This window comes from Anoplopoma fimbria, chromosome 18, assembly GCF_027596085.1.
Source record: "Anoplopoma fimbria isolate UVic2021 breed Golden Eagle Sablefish chromosome 18, Afim_UVic_2022, whole genome shotgun sequence".
NCBI lineage: Eukaryota > Metazoa > Chordata > Actinopteri > Perciformes > Anoplopomatidae > Anoplopoma > Anoplopoma fimbria.
The window spans coordinates 4834850-4860985 of NC_072466.1; the positions used below are offsets into that span (position 1 = coordinate 4834850).

General features: G+C 41.3%; 1 protein-coding gene across 1 annotated transcript in view; it reads right to left on the bottom strand.

Moving 5' to 3' along the window:
• pak5 (p21 protein (Cdc42/Rac)-activated kinase 5) overlaps window positions 1-26136 on the bottom strand; it is a 35438-nt gene that overhangs the window by 4963 nt on the left and 4339 nt on the right. Inside the window, exons 3-7 of the mRNA XM_054618608.1 lie at window positions 6837-7676; window positions 2800-3009; window positions 2326-2467; window positions 2076-2230; window positions 885-1018 (exon numbers count right to left, since the gene is read on the bottom strand). Coding sequence (XP_054474583.1) covers window positions 885-1018; window positions 2076-2230; window positions 2326-2467; window positions 2800-3009; window positions 6837-7676 — 1481 coding nt within the window. The remainder of the gene's footprint in view (window positions 1-884; window positions 1019-2075; window positions 2231-2325; window positions 2468-2799; window positions 3010-6836; window positions 7677-26136) is intronic.

Below are 26136 nucleotides of genomic sequence, written 5' to 3' on the forward strand. Positions count from 1 at the left end.
TCTCCTGGATGTCTCGTGAAATCCTTCCAATCGTTGTGAGGTTTGTGACGTGGGGAGTGAATGAAATGACCTCATGATTTTTAACAACGCAGCTTTACTTGCTGGTTACCAGTTAATCAATATGACGTCACCACCATCACAAGAACATCACAGTCATTCATATATTTCAAATAAAAATGGAAGATGTGTGTCGCAGCATTTAAATACACACTCAAGGCCAAGTCATTCAACACCAACACACACACAGGGCACACATAAAGATGGACCTTGTGTCTCGGCAGAAGAAATATATCAAATCAGTTTCTATTTATTTTATTTCTTAATGTATTTTAGGTCTTATAACCCTTTTGAACCTGATTGTAGTCTGTCTAAAACACAGCTGTTCGGGTTTTAAAGAAATAGTTTCATATTTTGAAAGATGTGCTTATGAGCTTTCTAGCCAAGAGTTGTAGACAAGAGCAATGATGCCACTTTATTGTCCGTCTGTTAAATAGTGAGCAGACATTTAGCTAAGCTAAGCACTAAGATTGGAAATGGTAGAAACAGCTAGCATGGCTCTATCAAAAAACGCTGCCTTGGGTCAATAAGATCCTGGTATCTGGTCCTCTACCTGCTTGTTTCTATTCAGACCTTTTGTTAAAAAAGTGTTGTATCTGTTGCAAATTTGCATCACAGCTGGTATCGTGGTTTCTTGTTGTTTATTCATCACATCCCCAGTGTGTAAAGGCCTTTACTCTGGCATCCCTTAACTGATTTATTCATTTCAGAAACAATTTAAGGATTTTAATAATTGCATCTAACGTTGGGAATGTCTTGTTTGTATTTTGGGGTTTTTGGTACACGTTAGTATCTTTTATTGTATCTAGATATTCAGGAGGGGTTACCTGGTGTGAGTCACTATGTCAGTGAGAGCCCCGCCCTCGAGAAACTCCATGACAACCCACAGCTCGTCTCCCACCAGGTAGCTGTTGTACATGTCAACCACGTTCTCGTGATGGTAGTCCCTCATGATCACCACCTGAAACACACAGACACAGAGACAGGAAAAATAAATGTTAATAGTTAGAATAATAATAATTCGAATTATAATTAGACTATTTGCTAAATCAAAAACTGTGTTGTATTAATACACTAAATCAAATATATGGATTTATGTTACGAATGCAATAAATATGTTGCAAATAAATCATATACTATTTCAATAATTGATTAAATTTAGTCATGTCATTTTTAATTATCTATTAATTTAACTTTGCTTTTTTCTACTGTGAACTTGTTCTGGAGGCTTAACTATAAAAGGATTACATTACACAAAGCAAATTAGTTCCCAAGTGAACACATACATGCATGCATGCTCCCCCCCCCCCTCTCTCTCTCCTCCACACACACACACACACACACACACACACACACACACACACACACAAAATAGAATCAGTGCAATATTGGTTGCTAAAATAAATCCAAGGTCCGCCCTTCACTCAATTCACATTTTCTCTGCTGAACAAGCAAACATGAAGTTTGTCTGCAAATAGAATTTATTTCAATTTATTTTCAAGTGCAAATGATATGGAGCTCATTTACCGTGAACAGAGACAGCTATGAATAATTTCCTTTCATAGGGGTTTTCAGTTTGAGCACTATTTAATTTTTAGCCGAGAAATGCAATAACACATGTAAAAGGGTGCTAGTGGTTTGATTGCCATGGATATGTGTGAGGGAAATAGAAGCAAAGTGAACTTGCGAGATATATATTTGTATCTATTTGGCAGAAAATGAGCCATGTTTAATGATGCTATTTAAAGCAGTTTCATCTCTGCAGCTGCTTGTTTGAGCACTCAGCAATCAGACGAATGTTAGCGCTGATCTCACATGTGGAGAGTGGGCATCGTGCTCTGTATTTGTGTGGGTCAAGATGACCTACAGTAGCATAAAAATATCCAACATCAGGCCTGCAAATGAATAAAAACTCAGCCGGGAATGTTGGTCAGTGTCAGAATGTCCTGCTTTAGCTGTGAGCATGCTCGAGATAAGTGTACTGCAGTTAGGCCACCATCTCTGTCAGTCTTTCACACCTCATTAAAGAGCAGCTCTCTCCTCTGCTGTTTCCTGAGGTCCATCTTCTTCACAGCCACCTGCTTGCCGCTGTGTTTCTCGCTGGCGATGCACACGATACCCGTGGAGCCCTCGCCGATTTTGATAAAGCTGTCCAGGTATTCCCGAGGGTCGCCTGTAAGGCAAGCACAAAAGCAGCTCGACTTTGATGCAACAACAGAATAATAAAAAAACACGGTTTATAAACGTATTTATTGTCCCATTTCCCACCTGGGTTGACCACCAGTTGGAGTGCAGCTCTGAATTGCTCATGAGAGACTCTGGAGGGTTGAGTGTCGGAGCTGGACCCCCAGGAAGGAGGAGGGTAGGCCCCCGGGGGGATGTAGGGGGACGAAGGCTGTGAGTAGGCCCCCTGTGATTAAAACACACACACAGACACACAGAGTGACAGAGAATAAGTGATATATATATGTATATATATTTATATTTTACACTAAATTTGGAAATACATGGTTTTCACTTGAGCGCGGAACAACATTTTAAAAGTCTTATGCTGGATCTCTCTGGTAAAATGTTTACCGACAAGAGAAAAACACTTTTAACATGGACTAATATATAATTAATAAATAATAAATTAAATTAAAAATTAAAATTGTATCTGTATCAGCCCTAAAAAGCCAGACTGGAGCATCTCTAAAATGTGCTTTATCCCTTGTATGAGTGACTGCAGTGAACACACTGTACCTGAGGGGTGTACGGTGGGCTGGGCTGGGAGGGGGGGTGGTGGTATGGTGATGGTTTGTAATGGTGAAACACCGGTGGGTAGGGCAGGTGTACTGGGGGGTAGCCCGGAGGCTTCATGTGGCTCTGAGGCTGCTTGAGAGGCCCTCGGGGGTAGGTGTCCCCACCCGTCACCTGGGGACTGCCGTCACGCGCTGGACGCTCGTAGTCACCCTGGAGGAGACAGAACAAGGTCACCGTTATTTAATTGGTGGATCAAAACGTGAAGAAATAACACTGTCCAGTTACAAAAGGCAAAAGGAAGATGGATGCAGCAATGTAAATGCATGTCCACAGTGAAATGCCAGCTTTACCTGCAGGGAAATATGCAGGTACATTAGCCCTTGACAGACCTAACAGAGGACATTTAGTCCACAGAACAAGAACTGTACTTTATCATTAACACCCTACGATGCTCCTCAACTTCTCCATTCATCAACCAGGAGCCCAGGGAGCATCCGGATCTGGGACACAACTACACCTTCCTTTGAGATCCTAGAAACACCTGAGTCTCCTTTAAGCCTGAGATACACACACATACTGTAAATGCCTGCAGACACATTCATCTTTAACTACAAAAGACCACACTAGAAGTACTTTCATAATTCAGCACTTTATAGAACTATGTCACACTCTGTGTAGAAAGTAGGTGTAAAATGATGGTGGTATCCTTATTGGCACGTCTAATGTAGAATATTATGGCTGGACAGAGAAAAGTAATGTTAAAAAAAAATCTATATATATATGCATCTTCAGCTGCCATATAAACAAAACAAGGAGAGGACTGAAGGGACTGCATTATGCTTATAAAGAAAGTATGTTATTTTGATTCAATTTATCTACCAAATACACAGAAGATGACAGTGTAATAGCTAAATATCAATAGTCCAGGGTGGACTGCACAGACAGTAGTGGATCATGCTGCCTCCACCCTGCAAAGATTAAGTATTATTATCTTTTCCACTCCTCCCAAAAATATTCTTCAACCAGCAGGACCGAGAGAATAATAAAAAAACTCTCCCTATTTCTCTTTCCTTTTATTTGTTTCTCTCTCTGTGCCTATCACTCACCACATAGACAGGGCAGGAGGAGGAGCCCTGATGTGTTGGGATGCTGTATAATTACATGGTGTGAACTATTTTAATCAATCACTCTCAGGCAGGTGTAGGGAGGAGGGGGGAGGTGCTGCTGGGACGGCCCAGTCGAGTCCCCCCCCCACCCACCCCCACTACTATCGTTGGCCGGCACCGCTGGCTGGCTGTCAGCCAGGGGTCTCCTGATCCATGTTGGTTAAACGCGCATTAATCTGAGTTTGGCAGGGTAATCAACAACCTAACTCAACTGTGAAATTGAATTCCGCGGTGGAACATCGTTCGGCCAGTTTTATGCTAAGGCTGCAGAAAGGGAAAGTGCCGCAACATCAATTTGTCACCGAGAGCTGCGGCACTGAGCTCACACTCGTCACAAAACACAGAGAGAGAGAGAGAGGAACATGTGTGTGTGTGTGTGTGTGTGTGTGTGTGTGTTGGTATCTGTGTGTGGCCAAGTCGGCGTGCCGTCTACTGTTACATCCCCACCGGCTCCCAACAACAGCAGGAGGAAAAAGAAGGATTTACTTCAGCGGTGTGAGTGGGCTGAATGAGGGAAAGAGAAGAAAAGGTGGAGAATGAGAGCGCAGAGAGAGACGGGTGGGTTTGTTACAAGGTCCATGAGCCGAGAAGAATAGTGATTCTTAAGCTGCCAGATGACTCCTTGTTTCCTCTTTTATTTTTTTTCATACCATTGCTGAGAAATCTCCAAACATCACAAGGCAAATTAGGATGCTTTGATTCCTCAGCCCACTCTTCACTATGGCCTATATTTAAATTGATTTAAGATTTGACGAAAATAACTACATAGTACATCAAATCCAAAATACTAACAATACACTTAATATAGTCAGATGGAGTAAATATCTTTTTGGATCAATATACAAGCTCTGCATGTGACGGCGTCCTGTTAAATCTTTACATTCCCTTCACACACTTTTCTGTTTTCAGGGAAGCAAATGTGCCTCCTCAAGCACAACGACTGTAATGAAAGTGGTAATAATAAACAATATGTAAGAAAAATGACCTTCTCCTGCATCACTTCCAATCCTGCTACTCTTGCATTCTCCGTTGCTTTCCGCTTTTTTTTCTTTTCTGAGTGGCTATTTACTGAAGCATGCAGGTTAAATGGTTTTTCATCAAGGCACCCTGGGATCTACATCAGCAAACCCAGTTTTCCTCTCAACTCCTGGTCTCACCACACGTGAAGCAGCGATGGTGGAGAAGCTGTGATCGCAGTCTACACACCTCTGCAATGGCCCTAATGGTGCACTGCATGCTTTGGAGAATGATTTAAAGAATATATAAAGAAATGATATGAAGAGAACCTCGTAGCACAACCGCTGTTTCTGTGACTTCCTCCCGTAGTTGCATTGCAGCACCTTTACCCCCTACTACTGTAAAACATATTGAATATCTTCTGCTCTAGCAAATGCAGTTCTGTTGAATAACATTGCTACGAAAGAATCGCCACGAGTAAATTAGAAACATCTGGTTACATTACACAGCCACTAATGCATGGAAGGTTTGTTTGCTGATGTCGGAGGAAAATCTCTTGGGTATCTCAGGCTGCTCCACTGGAGCACAGCACAGCTTGCATCACGCTCTCCCAAAGCCAACATACTTACAGTGCAGTTGTTTCATACCCGATGGGAAGCTTTATGCTTTGAAAAATGACATAAATAGCACGTCATGTCGCTGGTAATATTACCCACAATCAAATCTGTACGTCTATGTTAACTGTACTTTTTTTTCTCGCTTCCACAATATTTTATATATAGTATATTCTTACTTTAAAATTTGCACTTTTATCATCTTGAAATACTAATCTGCTAAATCTTCTGGTTTGTTCATCTCTGGTGACATTATTGGTTAGAAACAACAACGATACGATGATGTATGGAACTGGTTAATATTCATACATGTGTCTGGTTTTATTCTCTACTCAAATAACACTGAAAGTACCTTCTTGGCATCATTTGCAAACATGAGATGCAACTTCTATGCAGATGACACACCGCTGTTTAAATAAAACTATTCTAACAAATTTGATCTGACCTAAAGAACAAGACGTGTTACTCCGATTTAAGCCTCTTTTATTACGGTTATACTATTATTACTTTTTGCAGGAATACATGCTCGAGATATTTAAACTATCTTAATCCTTATTCTCTTGTAAATTTATGCTAAAAGTGTAGTTTTGTGACCAGATTTTTCATTTATTCTTTGCACTTTTTCTTTATTTATTTTTTTACATTCAGGTTTTATACAATTTGATCACAGTAAAACAACAGGATTACTATCAAAATATGGCAGATATTGCATCTTTTTTTCCTGCTTTGTCTTTCTCTGGTTCTGGTATTCATATTCTCTTTTCTCACCTTCTCCCCTCTCATGTCACTGGCTCTCACTTCTGTCTTTGTTCTTTACACTTATTTGTGCCTCTCTTTGTCTAGTCTCTTTAACTGTAAATCAGAGCTTTCTGGTCGATGTTCAGCAAGAGCATTAATTGATCTGTGTGCAGAGACAGTGACCACTAAAGAAGAGTAGATTAATAGCTGACACAATCTATCCGGCAAGACGGCCAGAAAAGAATGTATAGAGCGAGAATGAGAGAGAACTAGAAACATAGGGAGGAAGAGACAGAGAGAAAGAAGAAAAGGACAGAATATGTGAAATAGACTGCAGGTGGACGGGAGGTGGGACTAAATGTGGGGATACATCTGTGTAATTTTCTCTGAAATGTTTCTACAGGCTTGGCACGGGGTGTGCTGTGTTGAAACACGTTTCCTGTTCAGCCACTGAAGCCATTTATACAACATGCTCTGCAGTTTAGATTAAACACTGTCAAAATCCCTGTCACAAATAAGGAATTACTAGAAAAATGCGTGGTTTTGAGTTTGGTGTAGTTACCTTGGTTAAGGTCTGTGAGTTACCAAGACTCTCCGAGAGGCGGGGGTAGGTGTAGGAGCTGTACGGGTGGGCCTGTGGTGGGTTCTTGAAAGCCCCGCTTGCCGCATAAGGGACATTTGGCTCCTGCAGCCCAGAGCCCGAGCGAGATCGCTGCCTTATAGCCGGCGTTGGGCTGGTCTGCGTCACATAGGAACTCTTGGGTCGCTTCTCGTATTCGTCCCGCAGACCGCCATAGCTCCACTCACTGTCCGGGTAGTTGATCTGCTCGCTGTGTAGCGAGGCGCGGGATGGCGTTCCCACTGAAGTGTCCCGGTAGTCCTGGCTTGACGAGCCACCTACGGACGCCCGATAGTAGCCGCTGGAGCCCACGCCACTCCCAACCGTGGAGGCCACCTCATCGGCTGAGCGCCCTTTGCTCTCCAAGTAGGTGTGGTAGTCCGGGGGAAGCTTTCCATAGTCTGATTTTTGGGGCATGGCGTCCGGGTAGAAAGGGCTGCGAATGGGGTACGAGTGACCATTCTGCTTGGTGAATCGATAGTGCCTCCCAACCGCCCAGTCCCCATCTATAGAGAAGCTGGGCTTGCTGGGATCAAGAGAAAAGTCCCTGCTGGAAGTGTCTAGGTCACAGGAGTAGCGGGAATAGTAATGGTTGAATCCATTCTCCTCCGGGGCGTTGGGGTGACCGCTGCCGGAGGGTTTGGAGCTGCTTCCGGCCTGATGGGGGCCTGGTGGGCTCTCTTTACGCAGGGAGTTGGAGCGCGTTACCGAGATGTTGTCGAAATCCTCCAGAAGACCGTTGATGGAAGCATCTTTGGGCGGCCGGTTCCCTCGAACAATGGTCTACGAGAAGAACAAAGACATTTACACTTAACATACAAGAGAGTCCGATGCGTGAGAGGTTTGATGGAGGTAGCCCTGATACTTTGGGTTGCAGAACATTCAATTTCAGTTGAATCATTCATGGCTGAAAACTGAATGAGATGAATTGAAATTCCAGTTTTAATCAACTTCAATCAACTATAAGCACGTCAAATTTAAGGCTGGAATTTCAATTCATGTGTATCAGGGCTTTGCGACAAGTATGAAATCAATCATCACTTGCAGTCAATGAACGCCGGAATCAGGCATCAGTCTACACAACTAGTTGTTGTGAGTTGGGATGCAGCTAGAAAATGCATGAAGATAAATGAGCGGGATACCTCAGATGCTAAAAGGAAACCGGTGGTGAACTGAAGGAGCTAATTCCTGCCCCATTTCCCTCGCAACAGATTAGCTTCATTTTCAGTGGGCTGATCAGGATACATTAATAGTCGTGACGTTTGGTTTGGCGCTCGTGAGGTGCATGAACACACCAGCATGCGCTTGACGGAGTGAGACTGAACACACACACACACACACACACACACACACACACACACACACACACACACACACACACACACACACACACACACACACACGCACACACACACACACACTCACATCTGCTTCAAAGCAAAGGCAGCTTAAACATCAGGGGTGCTGCTTATCCCCTCCTACCTTGTGTTAAGCCCTTTACACGGATGTGTCGTGAGTCATGGGGGAACTGGTGCTACAGCGTGACTCGCTGAACTACACAGATGTGCGTGTGCATGATGTGCGTGCACATATGCTGTTTTTTTGTGGTGACCATATAGTAAAAATCAGGGGTGACACACCGCTTTTATCTCTCTACTCGGACGTCAGAGGAGTCGCTGCGTCAGAACAATGGAAACATGTGTCGTGACTGCTACGCTGAGCTGCAGGGATTATTGTTTGAATTTTAAACTCTTACATAATCTATTTGAGAGCTTTCTGTGATGATCAAACACAACTGCAAAAGTTTGATTGTGTGAATCTGACTGTGTTTCGGTGATGTTGTCCTCGCATTGCAGCCTCTAACATAAGAACCTCAAGTGTCAAATCCATCAAGTCAACATCTTGTGATTATATTTTACATCTCAGTTGTTTTACAAATCCTTGTGTGACTTTAAATCACTACTTTCTGCTCTGGATTAACATCCTTGGTGTACCTCTATGAAAGTGCCAATCATACTTTAGGTATTTAGTGTGTTTGCACCTTGATGTTTTTATGGTCTCAGTCAGTTTTCAGCTCCCTATCCACACACATCACCCACCCACCTGTCAATGCTAACTCATGTGGCTTTTACAAGCTTGTAGAAATAGCTCAGAATTCAGAAAATAATATATTCCCTAGAATATCATATAATGAATGGATTCTTTAAAGCTGTAGTGACCATGGAGCACAATAAAGCTGAACAGAATCAAGTAGCTAATTTAGCTAACTGTTCTAAAGCGACAGCTGTTTAATCCCCACTGAGGCAGCCATTGCTGGAAATGTCCTGCACCGTCATCACAATGTGAGGCTCTTTGGATACAGTAAGATAGCAAATGTGGTATGTGATGACTTAAACTAACCACAATACTACATTTGTTTTCATTTATTTAATTATTTGTCATTTTAAATGTTACATTTTCCAGTCTTTATTCATCTATTGATTTTTTTAATTGTACTAAAAATTGGAATTTTCTGTTTTTATTTTATTTATTTTTTTTATTATTTTTTATTTTTTTAGATGTGCCGCACTTCAAGCTACATAGTCTGTATGAAATGTGGTATATAAATAAAGATTATTATTATTATTATTATTATTATTATTATAATGGGTTTATGATTCTTTTCTATCTTTTCTTTTAGAGATGAAACCCTGATGGTAATTTTGAGAAGGCTGACAACACTAAACCCAATTGTATAATTCAAATGTATACTTGTGTTTTCTGAACCTCTTACACCCAACAAACGTCACATCAGCAAGTTCTCTGACATCCTTTGACAGCGCTCATGCCTCGCTGTCCGTCACATTACTGTCATGCTTGTCTCCGCTGTAGTTCGTTCGTGTCACATGTGCTGAGCTAGAGTCTCAGAAAAGCCGGGATAATCATCAACTCGCTGCATAGTTTGTGCTGACACAACGGATTCATGTAGACGCCTTCACTTAGCTACCTGCAAACTGTCGCTGCAAACAAACCCCTTCCCTTCATCTCATTTATCTTTGAGACGGTGGCTCAACCGGGCTACCATAGTTATTAAAATAATAGTGTTTCTTATTATTAAGGACGCTCTCTTTTCCCTTTCACTATACATACAAATAGTCTGAGTTTAGATCCAAAATAAATGTCTGACGAAGGTGTCGACTGAGGGTTCTTCAGATAAATCAAATCTCATTTTTTTCACTTTTCCAGCCATGAAATTAGCTCTAGGAATGGCAATGTTTGTCTTTAAACTTTTTAGTCAAGACAGAAGTATTTCAACAAATACTGGGTGTATTAACATCAACTTTTGCACATATATTCTAGATCCCTACAGGATGAATTCTAATGACTTTACTGATAAAATATTCTCATTAGCCTCACCTGTACTTTGTGTTTGGTGCGAATTAGAAATATGTCACTAAGCTAAACAGGTAAAATATTACAAAAAATGTTAGCATTGCCACTGTGAGCATGTTAGCATTTATCCTGAGACATTGTGTGTGTGTGTGTGTGTGTAAGTAAAGGGAAATATTGAATTGTGAATATTTACAAATTATTCCAGAAGTTGTAGTCACACCAGATAAACTTAAATTAACTACTTTTGTTGTGTTATGTAGTTTGTTACAAAGTGAATCAAACAAACAGCTCCAATAAATCAGCTGCTCTTAAGTATGTTTTAAAAACTACAACATGAATATGACTCCATAAAAAGAATACCAAAAACTAGCAATACAATATATCACACAGAACAATGCTCATGCTCAGCAATTTAAATATAGTGCAGGGGTTGCTATGGTAATAAACCTTTCTCTTCCTACATCCATTTCTTACACAATTCTCCTTCTAACTATTTTGTACAGCACAAGTTTCTCTTCTTTAAAACAAATCTGAATGCAGTTGTTTCAGACTAAAAACAACACCTGTGCAAAAGCCTCAGTAATACTTAGGCTGTTTATTTCACACATCATCTCATCCTTTTTCTATTTTGTTCCTTGGTTCTCCTCTCCACTCTTCCTCTTAAACACTCCGGTGTTCCCTCCTCTGTTTGAGCGCTAAAGGCCGTTTGGTGCCGTGACCTGGAACCCAAGGTGAAATGGCCAATAAAAAGCAGCGAGTGAAGTCTAGCTGAGAGGCGGAGGCTTCAGGACGGATGGTCTTTTAAAGAAGTCGGTGAGTGGAAATCTATCAAGCCTTGGACAGATGTTGCAGAGAACAAGCTTCATGTTGTTCAGCTGCATTCTCCTCTAAAAAGAATGTTCCTGTAGCATTAATGTTGTTAACCAATGCTAACTAATCACTGCTTCTTGTACTCTCATTTCCTTCACACTTCCTCTGAACTGTGCCATGAATTTGCGCATCCTGTTACGCTGCGTGGATGTTTCTGTGATTCAGAGCTAATTCAATCGGCGTACAACAGTAGGGAGTGTCAGTTATCTAATAAAACATCATCGTCTCCATTTGGTTCATAATCAATAAGACTGTGTCGAGGAGCGTGACAGGTACAGGGGGGGGGGGGGGGGGGGGGGTGGAGGGAGTCGGAGAAAACAAGGCGGCGGATGAAAACCGAGGGGGTGACGGGAGTGCAGAGGGGAGAGGGAGACAAGGTTAATTGTGTGCCAAATCACTGTCAAACGGTCGGCATCAAGCCTGAAAATCTTTCCATTAATTTGAATTAGGGGGCTGATACCGGCTCCTACACCCCCGCCTCCTCCCCCTCTTCCCCCCCCCATGTCCTTACGGCTCTGCGAGCTCTGTGCACGGGTCGTGCTCGGCGGCGGAGGCTGTGACAGCAGCCATATTTCAACCGGCGTGCGGCGTTGGCCTGTCCTTTAGTGATAAACTGTAATAGATCTACTCTCTCCACTCACTACGGCCTGTTCAAGGTAAGCACGGGAGGGAGAGGGGGGAGAAAGGAGGGGAGGGGAGGAAAAAGAAAAGAGCAAAATGGGAGAAGAGCAAAGGAAATAGAAAGAAAGTGTAGGAGGAGTGACAATAACAGTACTGGGTGGGATGATGCAAAACTACTAATAGAAAAGCAGAAGAAGAAAAGCAGCTGAGGAGAGCGGATGGAAACGGACGGAGAAGGGGTGAGGAGGGAAGGGAGGGGGAAGTGTCGTAGAAAGGGAGTCATGAAAAATGAGCCTCATTGGGAGATAAGGGGGATTAACCTTGCTGGTAATGAAGGGAGGGGGTGTGATGGGAGGACGGAGGGAGGAAGAGAGGGAGAGATAATTAATGAGCTTGCCCTTCCAGTGACTCCGAGCTAGAACCCTGGTTTGGAAGGCCTCGCTTCACCGGGCAGAGGGGTCCCGGGACGGCTGAGGGGGGGGGGGGGGGGGGGGGAGGGAGGAGGGAGAGGAGGATGAGGAGAGGAGAGATGAGGAAGAGATAGGAGAGAAGGAGAGAGGAGGAGAGAGGAGAGGAAGGAGGAGGAGGGAAGGAGAGAAGGAGAGGAGGAGAGGAGGGGAGAAGGAGAGAAGGAGAGGAGGAGAGGAAGAGAGGAGGAGAGGAGGGAAGGAGATAAGGAGAGAAGGAGAGAAGGAGAGGAGGATGAGGAGAGAAGGAGAGAAGGAGAGAAGGAGAGGAAGAGAGGAGAGAAGGAGAGGAGGAGGGAAAGAGAGGAGGAGGTGAGAGAAGAAGAGGAAGGAGAGGAAGAGAGGAGGAGGAGAGAAGGAGAGAGGAGGAGGGAAAGAGAGGAGGAGGAAGGAGAGGAAGGAGAGAGGAGGGAAGGAGAGAGGAGGAGAGGAGAGAAGGAGAGGAGGAGCGTCTCTGCTCCTCTGCACTGCTGTTTCATCTGATTTTGGTGCTGAAACAGTCCAAAACCCAAATACATTTAATTCATAATATGCTTGTCTTTTGCTTTGATTTTCTCTTGATGAATAATTAATGAATCATCAAAACATCAATTGCTTGAATTTCTAGCTGATCCACTAATTGATTTATCAAACCAATCGTATCAGCCCTGGTTGAGACGTTGCCTCTTTCAGTTCGTTAATGTTTGCTATATGTGAATATTACTTTTTCCTTCACTGCAGGCCTCCTTCAACCTGCTACTGTACTGTATTATCTAAACACACACACACACACACACACACACACACACACACACACACACACACACACACACACACACACACACACACACGCATGACAACAGAGAGGCAGATGTGTAACTCCTCCCAGTCGTGAGTCTTTAGTCACACATGAAAGCTCATCACCTACCACACCCCCGCACTCTCTCTCTGCCTCACACACACGCACTCACACAAACACACACACACACACACACACACACACACACACACACACACACACACTGCAGAACATCGCCTACACAACACGCCCACTCTAAACTCTCCGCTCTGCCAGAACACGACCACATAGAAATTATGTTTTTTGCAGATTTTTAACATAATATTGCACAACAGAAATTCTTCTTCTTATCCACATCGTACTTTTCTCCCTCTCTGTCACGACTCACACTGCAGAGGACTAGCACACGTGGGTATTTAAACACACACACACACACACACACACACACATACATACACTTCTACTACTACCGCTGCTCCTGAAGTGCAGTATATTTTTTGCATCGGTGACCAATTCGTGAACAGAAGCTTTTTCACTGCGTCTGAGAAAGATAATAACAGAGAGCCCTCGAGTCCGCAGACAAAGAGACGACTCACGACTCTGCTTTGAGTGTCTCGCAGACGACCAGACATGACCGACGACTACCTCATGTCATGCATAAACAAAGAGTGAAGATATTGTTCGTTCCATCATTGACAACAGTTAGATGTATCGTCACTGTTCTGTGTGAGCCTCCACTTTGATGTAGGTGATACTGTATAAGTCGAGGACTCATATCTTTAGCAGCGATGTGTGAATTCACTGCAAACATAACTTTGATTTAAACAGATAATCTCACGGCGAGATAAAGGTGTTATCTTATCGTCTAGCTCTCTCTGGTGGATAGAAGTGGTAAAAGAAACAAACTGCTCCACTGAAACGTTAATTATGCTTCACCATCCACCACTACTGTTTATTTAACATATCATATTTTAGGGTAAGTGTCCAATAATAAAAAGAGGAAGCCTAATGTCACCACTATAGTAAAGACAATATATAAAAAATATTATTTTCAAGTTAAGTAATTCATCAAATCAATTTATATATAGTTGCATTTTTCAACATATTACTCATACTTCTAATAAGGACATATAATTAATAATATGTTTGTTTATATATAAATCTAATCAGGTTTTAAAAGGAGATTGTTCTGTATCATGGAATAAACATGGTGGAAATATGAAATTCTTGTTATTTTTGAGGGTAACAAGAATATTTCTGGTGGGAAATTAAAACAAATACAAATTATAATACTGGTGTTATCCTACATGTTTCATACTGTCAACAAATCACACAGAAAGAACAAAACCCGCGATGTGTTAGCACACTTCCCTGTCCTGTCTGAATACTTCTCCAAGCCCAATGGTTGCTACTGAAAATACATCTTTAAATATGAAAATAAATATATATAAATCAATATATCAAGCCTCATTATTTTCCTGAAACAGCTGGGCACTGTATATCATAAGTCAAACATGAGTAAATGGTTCATTTGTAGGGGACTATTTTCAGCTGTGGATTGATACATATTCGTTGAGCAGAAAGGTGTATGTGAGATTGAATCTAAATACACTACAGGGCCCATGTTTATGATAATGAATAGACATGTACAAACCAGTGGAAAGGTGTAACTGAATAATGTGTTTTTAATATTTAAAAAAAAACTAATGGAGCTCTTTTGCACAGAATAGATAATAAACATATTAGTTTATTACTAAACTAGCTAATAAGCTAAAACTATCTTTCAGGCTTTTAGCTACACAGATACAACTTAATATTATCAATATCTTGTTTGTATTGTTTATTCTCAAAATTTGTTGGGATTTGTTTACAGTGATGAGGACTCGGAACTTGGACTCAAGTCAAACTTAAGACGCACAAACTGTGACTTGATACTTCACTAGTTTGAGAGGGGTAAGCGCCGTTTTACATTACAGGAGATTTTAAACATTGGTAGGACAGCCAGTGTAATTTTACAATACAGTTGTACACTTACTGTTATCTTAAAATAGGTTACAGTTATTCATTGCATGTCTAATAATGTTAGCAATATTTTACTTTAATCTGAGTTACCATTTTAGTGGCAAATCACACTCATTTATCTTAAAGGAAAGCTTTCATTGTGTGTTTTTTCATACGGCATTACCTGTTTAAAGTGATCTTTACCAGACAACTAATCATGCTGATATTGTATAATAATAGATAAAGTTGTGATGATAATACAGTAGCGTTCATGCTCTGAATTCCTTAGATACATTTGTGAGCAACAGATTATTTGATCAGAACGGTGATCACGTCTTGTAAGAAAAGGATCATCTTGAAGCCAGTGCAGGTTGAAATATAATTATACGTCAAGTACAAAACTTTTAAGCGTCATCCTATGCCAAAAAGAGCCAGACCATGTTTTATGTGTAGTAATGTAATGTGTTGTGCTCTGCTGCCCTCTGCTGGTCTGACTCTGTATTAAACATCTGAACCAGCAAATTCATTGTGAATTAAATAACCCTGAATTAAGAAACGACTTGGATGTTAATTTCACTGATTAAAGAGAAAAAAAAGTAGAGTGAAGCTTCTGGTAATAAGATTACTTGAGGCACGTATCTCCTAACTCAGTTATTAATTATAAGAACTAATCCTGACCTCAGATCAGTACGCAGGCTGACAGGTTGACCCACCTGTAACACCGAGCGGAGGATTTCACAGAGCAGTCTCTCTAATTTCTCGACATGTTCTCAGCTGAACTACAGATGAGGTCTCAGCAAACATGAGCAGGATTATTCAAGGAGCGTATTTCTGAGCGTTTCCATGATTAATAGGCTGTGAGCTGACCTGTTTCCTCGGGCCATCCTTCTGCCTGTTAGTTACAGTAGTTAATAACCATCATCCCAACATGCTGAGGAGAGGCTGAACACGGCGGGGTTCGTTGAAAAGGTGGATATTCATCTTAAAATGCACAATAATGAAGGCTGACTTTAAAATGATTCTGCTAAAGTGGATAATCTTACAGCAAATGCTTCTGTGTCTTTGTGAAGAAACTATAGAAGCCTTTCTTTTAAACTAAATAAAGAAAAAAAAGGGAGAAAAAGAGGATTCACTGTCATTAAACAGTCTAAGAAATGGTCCTAAACTTCAACCTCTAGGTAAAAGAATCTGTCAGAGACAAATTCAACTTGCAGTTAAATGTAATTTTTTAGCATTTACATGTTGAACTTTATTCACAAATGTTTCTACTTTGAATTTTGTTATTTTTTGTTATGTGAGAAATAAGAAACTGCCGTCACTTTAAGTACACTTTGCGTTTTTTGTAGCATCTGACGCAGAGTGATGTCGCACAGTTTTCTGTCCCTGTCGTGTGGATTATGTTGTGGAAAGAGTTGTGGATTAACCTGTGAAAGTTTAAAGTGTCGAGATAAACAGCTGCATTTTTTAAGAAGAAAATAAATTGTTTTCACCAACTTGTACAAGGGGAAATTGGATCAATAAAACCCTTTTTTCGAGAGGTGTCGGTGCGTGAGCTGTATGCAGAGGATCAACTTGAGGTTTACACTCTGCAACAAGTTTTGGACGCTACAGAATCTTTATATAAAGAAGCTAAAAGTAACTTGACATTAAGGTCAGCTGACTGCAATCAAGTGTTTTAAAATAAGGACTACAAGTATATCTACCCAAAATGCAAACCCTTCAGCAACAACCAACAGCAGGCCTTGAAATACATTTTAATAGGTTCTGTTTTTGAAAAAATGAAATAAATAGATAAGGGTCACAAAAGGGTCAACCTAAAAATGATACATTAGTTTATATATTTAGAATCGGTTCTAAATTTCTATGTTTTATTCATCGACTGAACAACTATTTCACACTAACATAAATAATGCAATATTACAATTAATTAATTAATTATTGTTAAATCCATCATGTCATAGTTACTCCTACTTGAGAGACGAATAAGGACAAATCACATCATTTTGACATTACTCCAAGCAGCTTTATATATACCGGCCCTGGTCAGAAGATGAACATAAGGGGTTGCAAGATAAATATCAGGGTAGAAAACAAAACTAAATTCTGCAGCAGAATCTTTTTATCTCTAATCTTAGCGTTTTTTCTTTTAGAATACTGTTTAGTTTGACCTCTTCGGGCCTCTAAGAACTATTCCAATGTAACAGTTACAAGTAGACATTGCATTATTTAAGGGGTTAGAAGCAAAAACTGTCTTATATCCCATTTTTTTATAAGATAAGAGATAAGATAATCCTTTATTAGTCCCGCAGCGGGGAAATTTACAATATCTTAGTAGCATATTTCTCCAGGGTTAGGAATCCCCTTTTTTGTACATGTTTAACCACAAAGAAATAGAAGAAGCCCCTGCTGGTGTTCAACAGGATTAATGCATCAGTTTACGTATCCTGTGTTTGTACCAACATGCTGCTGAAGGCCGACTGTGGAAACCCTCACTGGGAGAAACGTCTAGATCCCCCCCCGACCCCCACAGCTCCAGAGCCGGCAGCTCAGACCAGCGTGACCCAGTGACCTTTGACCTCAGCGTGTTAGAGCCTCAGCTACAAGCTTCAGGGATCCATGAGTCAAACCGGGTGCAACGCGTGGAACGACGGATGATTTCCAGCAAAATGGATTAGTGTCGGGAGCATAATGAAATACAAACATACAATCAGAACCAAATCCTCCGACCTTAAGCATATTAGCGGAGCAAAGCCTGGACACCATGCTTGTTGTTTTTTTCCATCCCTCTTAGCTCTGGCAGATTTAGGTTAATTCAAAAATATCGCCAGCAGACATTGCTATGAAATATAACAAGTAGAATAAGTAAACAAACTGCAGGAGTGTGTGTTTGCCTGTGTGATCAATCATGTGAGTTTCTAAGTGAGTTTAACACTGTCAGGGAAACTTTCTGATCCAAAGGAGAGAGGAGACGGAGAGCAACAAGAAGAAGAAGAGGAGGAGGAGGAGGGGATCAATTAGATGTCCCTCAGTTATCTTCTTGTCAAGTCTAGAGGCAGATAAACAGACAGCTGCCCGCTTTAGATTAATTACACAGCGGTGCTCATTAATCTGAGCCCCGTCAGCCAGTTATAGACCTCTACGTCACTTCTCATTCAACGATCACGTTCTACTCCTTCACCCGCTCATTAGACCGCTCTCATGTTGTCTTTTCTCCTCTTACTTCCATTCCACTGCTGTCGATTTAATCCCCCCCCACACACACACACACATGCTTTCATCCTATATGACTTTTGCAAATGCCAAGGTCACCATCAAAAGAAAGATTGAAGCTGTTTTATTTACTTTATGTGCTGGTTAGCAAATGTTAGCATGCCAAAATGCTAAACTAAAATGGTAAACATTTTACCTGCTAAACATTAGCATGTTAGTGTTTACATTGTGTGCATGTTCGCATGCTGGCGCAGTAAGAACCAGAATCAATAATAAGATGTTAGCATAGAGTTAGCATCCTTGTCTTCTTGCATTTACAGTATACAGAAAACAATTAAATGTTCAATCCAGGGGTAATATTTCACAGTACTTTTCATTAAAAAAATCAAGTTATTTACAGTTTAAACCAAACTAATGATACAATACTTTTGGATGTAATATTTGAAAGAACAATTGAACTGTTATGTATTTCATTAAATTGTATTTTTTGGAACGACATGCACATATGAGTGTATGAAAACTGTTTTGTCAGGAGTTTCCTGGTCTGGTAACAGATCTAAAAATAGCCCAGTTGAAGCTTATGAAATAATAAAAATGATGTGTTCACTAATCTGGCCTGAAATAATGATACATAGATCAAAATTGTCATTCAATATTCTTCCACAGGGATAAAGGAAGTGTAAGGCCCAATCCCTGAGCCTTAAACCCTGATCGCTCAGGGACTTAACTGACGTCACCTGTTAAATGGTTCACTGTGGGAGGGGTTGAAACGGTACGAATACGAATGTGACAGCGATTTGCTTCTATATCACCTTACCTTGATAACTGCTTTTAATTTTACGTACAATTGCAGCTATATGTTTTATTTATATTTTTGTTTTTACTCCCTGATTTGAACGTCTTCCAGGTTTTGCTTACAGGATGAGAGTTCATTTCAAATAATCTATAACAATTTTTTGTCAAAACAAATCTATGATAACAAAATGAAATGTTTGATGAATAAACCTGTGTAATATAATCTCTGCTTCCATTCCTCTGATTTAATATGTTTTTATGTTCCATCTTTAATCTTCAATGTTTCTATGTAAATGTAATTTCCAGGCTGAACACCCATGTGTCGTTCTCGGACTTCCCCCTGGTAACCCCGTATTTAACCTCACATTGCTATGAATGATGGGTAATTCCCTTATGCAAAGTCTGCAGAAATGCCGACTCACGGAAAGTGTTCACAAAGGGTTCAAAATGTCTGCGAGAGAGCCTTCAAACACTCAAACAATTTGACAGTGGAACAGCCCTAAACCCTACCGGACTTTGCAGGAATGCAAAATCAGTGTAGAGACTGTGATTTGGACTATGAATTGAAAAGCAGTAATATGTGAGTTGTAGTTTTCTATCTGGCCACACGAGGATACTGCAGGTCCAGTCATTAAATCACCTCACATCAAGTGCAAAGTCTCATCTGACTGAGGAACAAAGAAAAGACTCACTGGTTTATTTCAACAGCGATGATGCTGATTTTTAAAATGCTGTGGATGCAAATATCCACATTAGAGTTATGAAGAAAAAGAATAAGAACCTTTATTGCAGTAATACCTTTCTATAACCTACAAAAGAAATTTGAGTGAGACCTCCTGATTTTGTATGTTTTTTTATTCCTTTTTTAATCCCTTTTTTATTTTATTTTTTTGTCATATTTGGTATCGTTTAATTATCTTTTTGTTTATTTAGTTTTTTGTTAAATGTTCTGTCTAATTGTGCTTGTATTGTATCATTGTCTTTTTAGGACCCCATTAAAAACGAGATGGTACATCTGAAGGGTTTTTTCCAAATAAAGAATTACCATATTCATTCTTACTCCACAGGACACAAAGTATTAATGTGTTCAAGAAGATCAAACCTCCAAACGATTACAAACTCGAACCTTTTAAAGTATGACACGCCACTCATCTCAAATCAGTTTTTTCTGCAACAATCCTTCCCCTATTTAAAAATCACAGCCTAAATGTCCTTCCAAAAAAAACCCCCACATTCAGACACTGAAGGATGGTTGTTAGCCAGGACATTTTGAGCTGCCCTGGCAAACGGCGCTGTGGCTCCCGAAAAAAAGCCTCCGCTGAGAGGTGATTTGCAGAGTGTGACTGTGAATGGCAGCCGCGAGGAGAAAGACAAAGTGGGAGGAAAGCAAAAGGGAGGAGGAGCAGAGTGGAGGAAGGAATGAGAGAGGTCTAAATCAATGCCATCCACTTCAGCTCGCTGCCAAGAAAGACAGATGCTCTCTCTATCTGTTTGTGCGTGCACAAGGGTGCGTGCGTGTGCGGACACGCATCAATCAGGGGAGTTATTTTTCCTTCCAGTCTATTTCTGCTTTAACCAATTTAATCCCAAAAATCAATGTGAGATGGAGCGTGATACATACTGAGTCAAATTCAAATCAAACTTGAAATTAGACGCGTATCGATCGAAGCGTCCGACTTTCTTTCTTTTTTGTCCTTTAAGAAGTTAAATGAAACTGTATGTATGTGTGTGTTTGCATCTATACAGTGATGGAGGAGGCACTTAACTGTCTCATTTCATGCTCTTTCAAAACATCTGACAGGCTTGTAACGAGGGGGACATGTTAGAGATCCTGGACCTGCTCCACATCCCAGCACTTGTCTACTAGACCTCATTCATTCTCAGTCTGGACAAACTCCTCTTTTCCTTGGAGCTCGCCCAATATCACCAATACACTCTGCACTCTAAAAATACTGCTCAAATTAGCAGCTCCCTGTTTGCACATGTAGGAACCATAATAGCCCCACATTTCCCCATCAATGAAGACATGAGTTTGCATTTCTGCCCCTGAAGCAAAGACCGGGTGACCCTGTTAAATCAGAAACACTATCTCTCCAGGCTGCGTTTCCATATGTATACGTATAGCAAAGCTTACCAGAATAACTCGTGCAGTCCCCAGAGCACAAAACCTGCCCTCTACAGAAACATGAGAAAACAAACCGGCACTCTGAAGGGCTTTAACTCACGGTGTGTCACACTTTAGTGTTAAGAATGCAACAGAAATAGAAACGCAGTCAAATATGTGACCCTTTTTGAACGCCACATCTCCGTTAAGTTCTGCACAAAACGGGAGGGATAGACGCTGAATGGAACAGCTGCTTACCTGCACAGATAACTGCTTATTACACTACCTGTTGGCAGTGAGAGCTGAGACTTGTTGCACAACACAAATCTGCATAACCAGCATACCAGCATGCAGTCTTGGCTCAATGGAGAACAGAAAACAGTCTAACACCCCACCTGTGACTGGTAATGAATCGTCTGTACCTGGGTTTTAAACACCACCTCCTCCTCAGTCTTCACCAGCCTCAGCTTCCCTGCCTCTCTCCTGCTCGCTCCGGACCCGATCTCCGCCGCTCCTCGCCCCCCCGCCATAATAAGAAGTCACCCCTCTTCCCCGGCAGAAGCTGCATCCAGCCCCGCACCTCGACTGAAAGGCCCGGCCCTCTGTGCCCACGACAGCAACCCCCTTCAGAGAGACCCAGTGATCGAGTTTCCACCTCTGTCACCTGCCAGAGAGCTGGTGGGGGGGGGAGGTGCTCTGCTTCCACTGACCCACTGACATTTAAAGCTGGACAAGTTATCACCCTGCGAGTCATGCTCATTGTCACATGCCTTATCCTCTGAGGGTTCAAGTCCTTTGTCTCGCTGTCACAAACACTTGGACGGCCTTTTCTGACCTGAACTAAATGTACAATGTCAACATTTGAAAATTGTGTGTCATTTAAGTCATTGAAATATGACTTTTTGTTGGTAATTACAGTAATGAAGACTGTGCAAAAACTACAAAACTGGGATTTTCACCAAAGCTATAACACTAAAAAAGTTTTAAAAATGCAACAATGTATTTATGGAGCCAAATCCAGGCCAAAAGTCCTGATCATTTAAAAAAAAAAAAAGAATTAAAACTGAAAGTACAAATTTCGTTCTTGAACTTGAAAAAAACAAACAATGTATTCAAAATAAAAAATAAATGAATGAAAAGTTTTTGGGGTTGAATATAATTTTGATTCAATTCTGGAATTGTTTTGAATGAAATATTTATTTTCATTTTTCACTTTCATATATTTTTGATATTTGAGGTCTTATAGTTTTGAGTTGCAGATTTCCTATTTTCAGATTGAGATCTTATTTTTTTTACAGTTTCAAATCTTATTTCTTTGGTTTCAGATCGTATTTATTCAGATTCAGACTTTTGGACTTGATTTGGCGTGGAGGGCGTGGCTTCATTTGAGAGGGGCGTGTAATCATGAGTGACAGCTTAACAAAGAAGGCTGATGACCTTCCCTCAACCCCGTTGCCTTCAGGAAACGTAGGTATTGCGAGAATTTCTTTCTATACACCATATTCACGTTATTGGCAGTAAAAAATTGACACCAGTGCAAAAAAGGTCTGTTTATATGTTCATATGTATTGTTCTTTAAACAGAAGTAAACATGAACAAATCAACCCTAAACCCTAAATCAACACTACACATTCTTAAATAACAGCCAGGCTTTACTGGCAGTGTTCCTCTACATTCTGGGCACATTTTGTTGCATTATTTCTGTTCCTCCGATGTGATGTAAGGATGAGATATTTTCAGTGCAGCTATAGTGGGTTTGACAGCTCAGAGGGATGTCGAGCTACCCAAAAATATCAGCGAGCTCTCTCCACCTACACTACCAGTACATGTAACCTGCAGCAGAATGCAAGAAGTTTAGGCGTGTGCTCTGGAGGTTGTCAGCAGTCATTTTGGGAAATGTAAGAAATCACAAACAGGAGAAGAGAAGGCAGGCTTCAGGGGAAGAAGTACACATTCACTCCTGGAATGCATCGCTCAATCACATATTTATGTATATGTGTCTATTCAGGGGAGGATTTTTACCTCTTTATTACAGAAAATATCAACATGCACATTTTTGATTCATATGCATGGACCTCCACTGACCTTTTTAACCAAAGTGCATGCGTAAATGTTGTGAAGTTCACACCACACACGTCGTACTCTCACTCGCCACATGGTCCCCCTTCCTGCAGCGCCTGCAGCAGCAACACCAAACAACACCCTCCTGATTTAAACACCAATTTACCCCAGAGCACAAGCAACATCTTCCCTAATGGCATCCCCCCTCCAGGTTATGAAAAGTGAAGCCAAAGCAGAAGTGCCTTAAAGCTGCATTCTTTCTACTGACCACCAGGGGGCGACTCCTCTGGTTGCAAAAATGATTCTGATTGTGTAGAAGTCTTTTTAAAGTCAGTTTATTTATCAGTAAACATTGTAAACATGAGTTTATGGTCTCAATCACTAGTTTCAAGTCTTCTTCAATACAACATGATGTTTATTTAGTAAAGTATGGTCTCATTTAGAGTCAAATAGACCATGAAGCAGATTATGCTTTAGGGCGGGGCTACCGTGTGATTGACAGGTCACTACCAGAGTCACATCCGTCGTCTCTACGTCACTCCTCTGTAGTCCAAATACAGTCACTTCCATTCACACAAAAAACAAGATGGCGACGGCCAAAATGCAGAACTCAAGGCTTCAAAACTGCAGTAAACAAACCAATGGGTGACGTCATGACGACTAGCTCCACATATACATATATACTTTAAAGATATGATCTACTGCAGCTTCAATTTGCCTGCATCCATTCGGTCTATAACATTATTCTCACATGTGATTTTGTCACAGCTGCCTCCAGATGTCTCCGTTCCTCACTGCTCTTATCTGATTCACTGGAGGAAAACCTGCGGATCAACTCGAGGCCGTGAAACTACTATCACATTAACTTCCCTCCCACATGCCGCCAGACCGAAATTGATATTATTACACAGCCCTACTGTAAGTGTCAAAGAGGGGGGGGATTTGATCTTCATCCAGGAGAGGAACATGTTATTAGAAGGGATGTATTAAAGATGAATATCCACCTTTTTAAAACATGATGAGCTTAAATTATTCCTGTGATACCTCCAGGTTCATCTCTCTTCTACAGCTACTGTGGGATTAATAAGAATAAACTGAGAGTTGGTCTCATGACGGGTTTGTCTTTAAATCCTTATAAATTCTTTTTATCTCTAACTGGCTTACTGCTTCTGATGTTCATGTCTAGAGGGCTGTTTGATAACCCCGAGATCAAGACAAAGAATTTAAATTGCCTTAGAATAAAACATGCAATGAGGTAAAAAAGCATTTCTATATATATATATATATATATATTTATTTTACTGACACCAATCCAGTTGGACTATATAACTTTATTGGCTTCATCTTCTTAACTCAGAATATTACTGTCTTTCCGGGTGAGTGTGCAAAGTCTGCCATTGTCCTGACCTTGTGTAAAGTATATAAACGTTACTGCTAGTGTTTAAAAGAATCCCATTGTAACAATGATGTTATTAATTCACTGCAGGCACGGCTTTCTTGGCCACCTTATTTTGTCACAGTTATTGTCAGGTTATTATGGCTTTAACTTATTCTCTCAACACTACTAATTGACCGAATGATTGGCTATTTAGGGAACATATCTTCTTATTTTGTTGTTCTCGTTGTAAGTTTCTCTGCATCTTCAAAAGCCTAAAATCCAAATGCAAATGTCATAAGCAGAGGAAAGCAATACCCTGTAAACTACAGCAGAAACACAACCACAGACAGAAGAATCTGCTCCTGCTAAACTTCTTTTCTTTTACATGTGGCACCTTTTCCTTCACAGGACGTTCTGTTTCTCACTTACAAGAACTCAGCAGTCTCACACTGGGCCAGAGGGAAAACATGAGAGAACAGGAACAAGGAGATAGCATTAGCAAGCCCGAGCACTCACCCGCACAAAAACACACACACATGCATGCCCATATACGCTGTACTTACACAAACCCATCTACAAACACACACACACACACATCATGGTAAATTACCTCCTCGTCTCCATGGGAGTCGGCAATTTGAGGGTGTCAAAGTCAAGGTGCAACATGAGACCGCCATTAATAATAGCCACCGCTCTGCCCCTGCCGGTGCTAATGAATGCAACACATTAACACACATGTAACCTGGTGTCACACAACAACCCGCCCACATACACACACACACACGAACCATGAACGTCAACATCAAAACAAAGACGTTTGGTAGTGATATAGCGCTCTTAATGCAGCGCCGCACTTCACATTGTCAAGACTGCAGAAGCTTTACGATCACAATGTTTAAAACATGGAAACGCTGTTAGGGCATGGTGTTAGCCTACACTTGTGGATTAGCATGCACGCTGAGGGCTGATGGGGGGGAGAAAAGAGACGAGAGCCCAGGCTTTAAGCAACACTAATGCTCAGCTGAGATGAGCAGTCTGACAACGAGGCTACAAGCCTTGTGAATAAACGATGAGCGCACAAAGCCAGAGGGCAGGGGTGGTAGTTATTTCAGCATCATGGCCACGCCGGCCTCTCTGAACCGCTCTACGTGCACACACACACACACACACACACACACACACACACACACACACACACACACACACACACACACACACACAGAAAACATGTTCAGAGAGAGACAAACAGGCACACACGCCATGTTGACCTTTTACTGTACTCTGTGCCTCTGCGCTGTTTGTTTGGCAAAGGACAGCACTGGAGGTCTGCCAGACTGGAGGCCGCTTCATCCATGCTTACCTGGTGTGTGCACTGACACACACACACACACACACACACACACACACACACACACACACACACACACACACACACACACACACACACACACACACACACACACACACACACACACACACTTCGTAGACAGAGCTGGAGGAGTCTGCCAAGCAGAGGAAGCCACATGTCAATCAAGTGTCAGGGCAACCAGGGGGGAAGGATATCAGGCCATGGGTGAGGCACTATA